Genomic DNA, 9,872 nt, shown 5'->3' on the forward strand with positions numbered 1-9,872 from the left:
GAATGTGAGTCAACAAATGAGATGACATGGCCTTTCACTTGTGACCCCTCTGGAAAGGGTTAAGTGGTTGTGTTAAATCCTGTTGAAAGTGGGGAGAAACTCATTGAGTGGATAGCCCACCAAGATGGACCAGAACTGAATTTTGGTCATTACCACCATTCACACTGTCCTTCACAGGACTTCCCTAAAGATGGCAGATGTTTAACAACTGAAATGTAGGATATACCATAATTGATAACTCGTATTATAAATCACACATTGGGGCAGGATGGCTCAGTGGACGTGTAGTCTGAAAGTTATGAATCTGCGGCTTGCTTGTGACATTCTGTTGTGTCCTTGAGCAAGACACTTTAGCCCAATTGTTTCAGTCTGCACAGCTGTATGATGGGTACCAGATGTTAGCTGGGAGGTTTACCTATGGTGAATTGGCATCAAGTCTAGGAGAAATGTGTCATCATTCTCATCTGCTTGTGCCAATACAGCTACTGTGCAGTACTGGCTCCTAAATGCCATAGTAACATAGGAGGGATTTGGTAACAACTAGAAAAATAACTAAGTATAAAGCCTGTATGTATATATACATATACTAGCCAATATGCATTGCACGTGCATGCAAGTATAAAACTCGTCCGGTTACAAAATCCAGTCCATGCACCATTTATAGTTCATTAATTCTTCCAATCCAGTGTTTACAGACTCCTCATTATATCTATAGGATATGAATATACTAGCCACATATATATTTTACAAGCATGTACATAACATGTGATACGTTGATCATCATGCATCTTGGTGATCATACATGCAGTACCACTATCAAAGATAACATTGTTGCAATGATATCAGGGGCAATACCCATGTAATCTGCATGAAGCCAGTCCAAAGATTTTCATTGTTTCCCAACAGAGCATAATACACCAACTACATATTTCATTAAACTAAACTGTTTCAAATGGGACACTTGCTACTGTACACATTTATATTCATGATGGGCATGATAAATATATTAAAACAAGATTATTAAACATTGTTATTTTAAAAAGGAAAATAGGGATCATAAATAAAATAAAGAAACAAGATAGCTAGCTTAAAGTGAAATAGAAGCTGCAAAAAAGAAACGAACAAGCTTAATATTTGAAACAAAACAAATAAAACTGCAAATAGGTATAGTAAACAAGGTAAGCATACAAGACTGGAGATACTGTAGACACTAATTACTCAAGCTACAAATCCCTATTTTGACTCTATGCTGTTAGATAGAATTACATTTGGGTGTAGTCAAAATAGGGACTTGTAGCTTGAGTAAATAATGTCTACAGTATCTCGAGCCTTCTATGTTTACCTTGCACTCTGAACTTTTGGTCTTTTGCAGGTATAATGGCCAAATCCACATGTAATGAAAATGTTTCTGGGATAATATCTAAAAACTTCTATTTAGTAGTTTCAAAGTGCAAAGTATAAGCTTTTTTTTTCACTATTTCAAATACACCAAGTAAAGTGGTGTACATAATGAAATGTATTAAGTTTATTCTGTGTATTTATGTAAAAGTATATAATATCATAAGCTGCTTTACAATAATTTTTAATATTACATATGCCTAGATTTATTACTCTTAAGCAGAGATTTCATGAAGAAAATGTAACATTTATTACAAGGATCCAAAATTTAAATGATGATCAGAATGTCTGACTGAGAAGTCTTGCTCATAATTTTTCATTTGTACAAATGCTTTCAAAACCATTCTGTTTAAACCTCTATTAAACATGGAAAAAGCTATGCAACTTTGACATTAGAATCGGTGTTCTTATTTTGAAAAAGCAGTCTTAGGGCTACATTACATCAGGACTTAAGAAAACTTAACATTTTCTCGGAATGGGGCTTTCAAACAGGGTTGACATTGTGGTGCTAACATGTTATATATTATAACATGCAAGAAATTATAGTGTCTCTGAAGAGTGAAGCTTCTGTTAAGATTAATTGCATATGAATGTTTTCAACCAAAATATTTGCACATGTGTAAATAATGTTGTTGCTATTTTGTAATAACTGAGAAAATAGTAGGAAACAAAATTGTGTATGTATTTTTTTGAGAATTTTTACATCCAAGTTACCATCATATCTTGTGCAGAATGTAGATTTTAATCTGGATTTTGGTTATATTTTATGTTTCACAAAGAATTCTGAGTATAAGATAGTGTTTCTCAGTAACCTTCTGGAACTACAGATGTATATTTCTTAATTTTCTCTCATTTTCTTTTCTTTTTTTTTTTCCTATAGATCTTGAAAAAATGAGTTCAGAATTACAGTCAATAAACACCTGCCAAGATGGTAATGGAGAAGATGTAACTGATGCACGAGGCCTAACAATTTTTAATAAACCTTCTGTTCAATCTCCTTACTTGTCAGTATATGTTGACAGTGATGAGTATAATATGAAACACTCAAAGAGAGGAAAATGTCTGATCTTCAATAATAAAGATTTTGAAATGCATACACGACTAAATGAGAGGAAAGGAACTGAACGAGATGCTGAACAACTATATCATTGTTTTAGAGCATTAGATTTTGATGTTGTCTTATACAGGAATTTAACTGTTAAAGAAATGCGTAATGAATTAGAAAAAGTGAGTAGAGAAGATCATTCAGACAGAGATTGTTTTGTCTGTTGTATCTTAAGTCATGGAGAGAATGGTTTAGTGTATGGAAGAGATGGAAAATTTCCCAATGACATGATCTTTTCTCCATTTACAGGAAATGTCTGCTCCACCTTAGCAGGTAAACCAAAAATATTTTTCATACAGGCTTGTCAAGGAGATAAATTGGATAAAGGGGTTGTTGTAGCTCAGGGGAGAGATATAGCAGATGCTGCTTCACAGTTCTTCAAAATTCCAAGCCACGCTGACTTTCTCATTTGTTATTCTACAGTACCTGGTTTCTACTCTTGGAGAAACACCAGCAATGGATCCTGGTTTATTCAAGCATTGTGTAATGTTTTAAAAAGCCATGCCAAGAACACAGACTTACAGAGTTTAATGACCATAGTCAACCGAAAGGTGGCTTACGAATTTGAATCTTGTGTTCCCACTGATCCTGGAATGGATAAAATGAAACAGGTGCCTTGTATAACTTCTATGTTAACTAGGAAGATATATTTTCGTCCTAAAGTTTAGAAGTAAATGTCAGTTCATTCTGTTTAGAAAAAATTTGAATTTTTATACAAAATTATGATAATTTTTACAAACATAATCAATTGCAGAATTTAATGTCCTTTGTTTTTTGTTTTCATGAAATGATAATTATGCTACAGATGAATCTATAAATGATAAAAATTGTGATAGTCATATCATTCTATTGAATATCTGTTTTGACAGGAAGATATAATTTATATTAAGTTGTGTAATGAGATACATTTTTGACATATTTACTTCAGTAACAACTTAAGGAGGCTGTTGAGCATGTTGGTTCTGTATGTTATTTGTTTCTTATTTTTTTACACTTCACCAAAATTATGAGGGCTATTATGAATTAAACCAACTTAGCATCTGTAAATAACCTAACTACCTGATTTTTGCTAATTTTTAAGTTCTGTCATCGCATTATCTAAAACTAACAGAATCATTATAGAAATGTAATACAGTAGTTTGATATTTCTTTCAGGCATATAGATAAAATCTGAAGAATACAGATTTGTAATGTCTGAATTTTCTACAATGTCAGTGAAAAATTGGAAATTGACTATCTTTTATGAATATTTTTATCTCATTCATGATAAATCTTGATGTAACCATGCTGAGTGAAAAACTAAGTAGTCATTTCAAAAGGTCTGTGTTTAAATTGTGATGGCTCATCTTGTTAGAGGCTGTATATGTTTATGAAGTTATTATTTGTGGTTTATGAATTTTCAAGTAATGGCAAAATGGTTCAGGGTTAACATACTTCCTTGAGGTTTATAGGACTAAAAAGGCAGTCTGAAATGCAAGTAATAATGAAATGGTGCAGGGTTAAAATACATCCATGAGGTTTATAGGGCTAAATAAGTCAGTCTGAAATGCAAGTAATAGTGAAATGGTGCAGGGTTAAAATACATCCATGAGGTTTATAGGGCTAAATAAGTCAGTCTGAAATGCAAGTAATAGTGAAATGGTACAGGGCTAAAATACATCCATGAGATTTATAGGGCTAAAGAAGTCAGTCTGAAATGCAAGTAATAGTGAAATGGTACAGGGCTAAAATACATCCATGAGATTTATAGGGCTCAAGAAGTCAGTCTGAAATGCAAGTAATAGTGAAATGATATGGGGCTAAAATACATCCATGAGATTTGTAGGGCTAAAGAAGTCAGTCTGAAATGCAAGTAATAGTGAAATGGTGCAGGGTTAAAATACTTCCTTGATGTTTATAGGACTAAAGAAGTCAGTCTGAAATGAAAGCCTGTTTATAGGTAATTTATATGCCAGTTTTATTGTTCTAATAAATCATTTGTTTTTGTTAAAGATGTCATTGTTGAACTATAAAATTAATACTTGCAATCATCAAGTTTGATAGAAGTTATTAGCAGATAAGTTTATTTGGTGTGTATAAAATGTTTTATATGCAGGAACTTGTCATTATGTGTTGAAATGTGTAAAAGGAGAGGGGGGGGGGTTATAAAGTGACTGTTGTAGAGTTCCATTGTTTGTGACAAGCATTACAAATAATGATCTATGAAATAAATACAATATTTCTTGGGCACTACAAAAATCTATATTTTATGGTTACATGTGTTAACATTTGTATTTAGAAAAAAAAAGAATAATTTGATGCTGTTTTTGAGAATGCATTTCTATTATTTTCTATTTTTGACATATTGCTATTTTTTAAATACAACATACAAGGCTTATTTTTCTTAGACTCCAAAGATACATAACCTTCCCTGTGTTGTTTAACTAGTGTAACCAGTGACATGGAAACTCAAAATGCTAATATCTTTTATTTTCTCTTTCAAGAAAATGCCTAAAAATCAGAGGAATTTTGTAAAATCATAAATAATATTCAATGTTGAATATTAGTTATGATTTTAACTTTATACACAAGTGTCAAAATACTGTAATTAGGAATTTTGTAATCAGTGTTCCAGATAAGGGGTTTTATTTGCGTAATTCCCAACCAAACGATTTATGGCCTTAAAAAATATTGAAAAGTTGTTTTACTGCCATGGAAAACTAATACAGCTCCTGCCACTTTAACGGTAGTACAGTAATTAATGGACACATTTATTACTGTAGCTTTCTGCAGTTCTCTCAATAGAGCTGGAAAAATAAGTACTATAGCTTCCAGAAGTTTCTATTGGTGCACTGATGAATGATCCAATTTTGTGTAAAAAAATAAAAGAAAATGTTGTGATGTCATTATTTGTCTTTATTATGATTACATCTGGTGATTTAATTTGATAAATTAATCTTGTGCCAAATTTTACCTTTTGAAATGGTAAAATAATTCATAAATAGCTAAGTTACTTTTTATCACAAAATGTTACTGTTGCACATTGTAAAAAAAACTTAAAATTACTCCCACTGACAGAATTCTGGGAGTGATTACTCATTACAGAAAAAAAATCTGGAGTACTGAGTAATTTCCTTGAGTAAATTCTTAGGTTAAAAGTGCTTCATCCTTTTTAGGTCTTTAAATTGATCTTTGGCTAATAAGTAATGCATCTGTAAGTGCAGATCAGGATGTTAAACCTCAAAGACTCATATGTGAAAAACATTAAAATAACAGTCTTATAGAGATTAAATAATTCTTTACACACACTTTTTTTTTTGGCAAACCCACTTTTCAGTCCTCTTTGGTTCTTGTTCTTCTGGATTTTTGTGTAATACCTTTATATTTATTTTTATTAGAGTGTTTCAAATGAATGATGGTAGATTATGATCTCACTTTATACGTGATCTCAATAACACAGCAGTTTGTAGTAGCAATGTTAGCTATTACTGATTGCAAATAAATACATAAGGTTCAACTATGCCATAATGGATTTGTACAACAGAATAGTATTTTGTAAATTTCGCTCAAACACAATAGCTTTAACCATTCCAGTTACAGAAGAAAATATTGCTCACTTTGAATTAGTTTGTGTACTACCACATGATTAACAGTATTATTGGTCTGTTTGGATTTTAATCTTGACCAGTATATTTATATGTGAAAAACATTGAAGTTTTAAATTTATTCTTTGTGATGTTTACCCAATTTTTAAGAGTTTTTCTAAATCAGTAATTACTCAATGTGCCTTTTGAGAAATATTTATAAGTACTTGATGTATATATAGATAAATATCAGTAAATAAATTATGTGTCTATTGAATAGTGTTGATTGTTTGTTAGTAATTACATGATGTATTGGTGAATATGATATGCCTCATAAGTATTTAGACCTACCAATAACAAGTTATTTCCTGCAATAATGGTTTTAAAAAAAAAAGAGTATGTAGATAGGATTTTTTTTTAATGTTTCTTATAGGGAATACTGTTTAGTTTTAACTCTTGTATGAACAGCAGATGAATGGTGTAAATATAACTTTTTTTTTTTCTCTTTCATGATAAATCCTAAGCAGCAAGATAATATGGACAGAATTTTTATGGTGAAGGTTTTTATTAAAACTTGTTTTAGAATTGTCTGGTCAATGCCTGCACGGTTATATGAGATCATTGACTATTGCACAATCACCTATACATCAAAGATAACAGTTATTTTGTGGGTCATAACTAGTTGGATAATACACTACTTCCATGACATGACTACTGTGCATTGGCATGTGTAGAGGAGGCATAATTGGACTGCACAAGTGTTTGTTATTTCATCAGTGGCTGATAACATGAACTGAATCTGTCTAGCCATCAGTTACTGGTGGCTGCATCTAATAGGGACAGTTCAAGTTATTTGATGTGATTTTCAGTCATCTGTTGTACTGGGGCTAATGCTTTATACCACTGACGCCTCTCTAACTGCTTGAATCAACTGACAAGTATAAAATATTCTCATCATCTTCACTTCCAGATGGTCGAGCCAAGAAGCAGTTGTTCTACAGTCTAATCTTCCTGCTTGTATCAGACTTGCCTCCTTGTTGCAATAAGTATTTCAGGATTTAAATTCCGAAATAAATAAACCAAGGAACAAAGAGCACTTTTCAAGTTTGCCTTTTAATCTGCACCACCATCACTAAGCGTAAGAAAAATTAGCAACACAAAGTTCAGTCTTTATGCATGCGTATGAAAGCAGCGTGGTAAGGAGCAGAGAATATTTGTGACATTCGGCAAAAAAACATAAGGGGAGAGATGAAATAAACTTTCCATTCTGAAAGAAATGAGACTTTATATTCTTTTGAAATGTGGAAAAAAGATACCTTTGGAATTCTCATTCAGAGGTAAACAGGACAGTTTAAAGTTATGATCTACAACTTTTGTGACAAAAGAGCAAAATTCTAGCATCTAGTTTTGGCAAGAAGTGCAGAAGGAGCATTCTAAAGGAGATGAGACGCAATACTGATAGTGTTAATAAGGTGCTAAATGTATCTGTAGGGTTTGATATGCTGATTGTTGCTCATATTTGTCCCTTATTTTGAACAGATATTATATACTTATGCATGAATGAACGAACATAAGCATATCAATGTGAGTATGTGAATCAAGTGTAAAATGTCCATTTTCACTATCATTTTAGATTCTGTAAAAGAAAAATATGATGTTTCAGTCATTTATACTCACAAAAATGTCGCATTATTTCAACTATCCAGGGCTGAAAAACAAATTCAATTAACTTCAAAAAGAGGCCCAAGTGGCACGACGGCAAGTCAGAAGGTGTAGATAGCCTATTGCGTACATCTGTGTTTAAAAAGAAACAACCCGGGGAATTGTATAAAAAAAAGGGGTGGGCTTGAAACGATTTTAAGGACATTATTTTATTTATATTAATTTTGAAGAAATTGGAATATCTTGGCATGGCTTTAGCCTGAGATAACATTTCTGGAGCAACATCTGATTAGCCTTTCCTTAGTACCTTTTCAAAAGTACTTGCCTGGCATGGCCAGATGGTTAGGGCGTTCGGCTCGCAATCTGCGGGTCGCGGGTTCGAATCCCCGTCACACCAAACATGCTCGCCCTTTCAGCCGTGGGGTCGTTATAATGTGACGGTTAATCCCACTATTTGTTGCTAAAAGAGTAGCCCAAGAGTTGGCGGTGGGTGGTGAGGACTAGCTGCCTTCCCTCTAGTCTTACACTTCTAAATTAGGGACGGCTAGCGCAGATAGCCCTCGTGTAGCTTTGCGCGAAATTCAGAACAAACCAAACCAAAAGTACTCATTTCATTTTTTGTATCCGCAGTTTCAAAAGTTTAATATTCAAAGTTAATATTTCTGTTCGTATTTTAGAAATAAATTTTGAATTAAAATTGTTAATTGGGGCACGTGGTTGTGTCCTGGCTTGTAGATCCGAGGTTCTGGGTTTCGCACTTGATTACCGCTAAAAATATAATTGCGATCCATTATTTGGAGTCTCGTAGCGGCGACCTGTAAACCACAGCCAAGATGTGTTGCTTGTGGTTTAAACCATGATGTGCAACAATGCTCTAAAACACGATCAACCAAAATGCTGTAATTGTAATGAACATCACAGTGCAAACTATAAAGGATGCAGTAATTTAAAACCAGTAAAACAAACATATTTATAATAAAAACAACACACAAGCTTAACAGGTATAGAAAGACGCTAACAAACAAAACACACCACATATACACAGCCAACACTACCTGCGACCTCTCCTACGAACACCTAAAAACACTGAAATCACCAAAACACGTGCAACAGTAGTCTCCAATGAAACAACCAAGAAAATAAAACTACAAAAAACAAAACAAAAACGATCAGGAACAACAAACAGACCACTTCATGAATATTTTGAAAAATATGAATTTGTCGTAGAAATCAGCAACCCGGAACTAAAAAATTTAACAACAATAATGACAAACATCGCAAAGAAACAACTTACACAGATATTACTGTTAATAATATCAGAAATGACAGCTTATCTTTTCGTGCCTCCCACCGGTACAGCGCTATGTCTGTGGACTTACGACGCTAAAATCCGGGTTTTTCGATGCCCGTGGTGGGCAGAGCACAGATAGCCCATTGTGTAGCTTTGTGCTTCATTCCAAACAAACTGTTATCTTTTCGCAAACAATGAATAATTTCACAGTTCTCCACGTCAACATCCAAGATGGTATAACTTCCAAGCGGTATTAGATCGAAGACCTAATAAGTTACACCAAAGCGGATAATATAATAATCAGGGAGACATTGAAGAACAAACAACAGATTTAATATAAACAATTACATTATTGTAAGACACGACAGAGAAACAAAAGACACCGAAGAGGGGCACGTCTACTGCATAGAATGCATAAATATTACCAACCTTTGTAGCTCTATGACATGGAACAGACTCATCTTGGAATGTACACTGATCAGCTTCACCAAAGTGATCCTAAATTGTTGGGTTTAACTGGGACTCTATGATCTCGACTTACTTGTCGACATTGACAATACCTTTCACAAAATGCAGCTGTTCTACACCCTAGCGAAAGATACATCCCCATATCATCTGACTCTGTGGATGTTTCAAACTTGAAATCAAACACAATGAATGAATCTCTTCTCTACATTAGCATCATGCGAAGTACTTCCCATAAGATCTGTGCAGGTTGATTTGTCTCAGAAGACCATTTTGCTCCAAATTGCTTTAATCCTGTTAGCATTATCTGTGGCCCAGTTTAGCCTCATCTTCCTCATCTTGTGATGAGGAGGGGGTTCCTTTCTTAGCCATCTTGCTGGGAAACTGG

At 33.5% G+C, this 9,872-nt stretch overlaps 1 protein-coding gene and 1 long non-coding RNA gene across 2 annotated transcripts in view; one reads left to right on the top strand and one right to left on the bottom strand.

Annotated features, from left to right (window-relative positions):
• Window positions 1–6,304, top strand: part of LOC106475009 (caspase-like) — a 12,571-nt gene extending 6,267 nt beyond the window's left edge. Inside the window, exon 2 of the mRNA XM_013935706.2 lies at window positions 2,279–6,304. Coding sequence (XP_013791160.1) covers window positions 2,290–3,171 — 882 coding nt within the window. The 5' untranslated portion in view covers window positions 2,279–2,289 and the 3' untranslated portion in view covers window positions 3,172–6,304. The remainder of the gene's footprint in view (window positions 1–2,278) is intronic.
• The window catches only part of LOC111083031, a 15,464-nt gene extending 7,195 nt beyond the window's left edge, over window positions 1–8,269 (bottom strand). Inside the window, exons 1-2 of the long non-coding RNA XR_002608759.1 lie at window positions 8,254–8,269; window positions 7,066–7,073 (exon numbers count right to left, since the gene is read on the bottom strand). This is a non-coding gene — a long non-coding RNA (uncharacterized LOC111083031). The remainder of the gene's footprint in view (window positions 1–7,065; window positions 7,074–8,253) is intronic.
• Between the last annotated feature and the right edge of the window lie 1,603 nt (window positions 8,270–9,872).

The sequence above is a fragment of the Limulus polyphemus genome, unplaced genomic scaffold, assembly GCF_000517525.1.
Source record: "Limulus polyphemus unplaced genomic scaffold, Limulus_polyphemus-2.1.2 Scaffold7964, whole genome shotgun sequence".
NCBI lineage: Eukaryota > Metazoa > Arthropoda > Merostomata > Xiphosura > Limulidae > Limulus > Limulus polyphemus.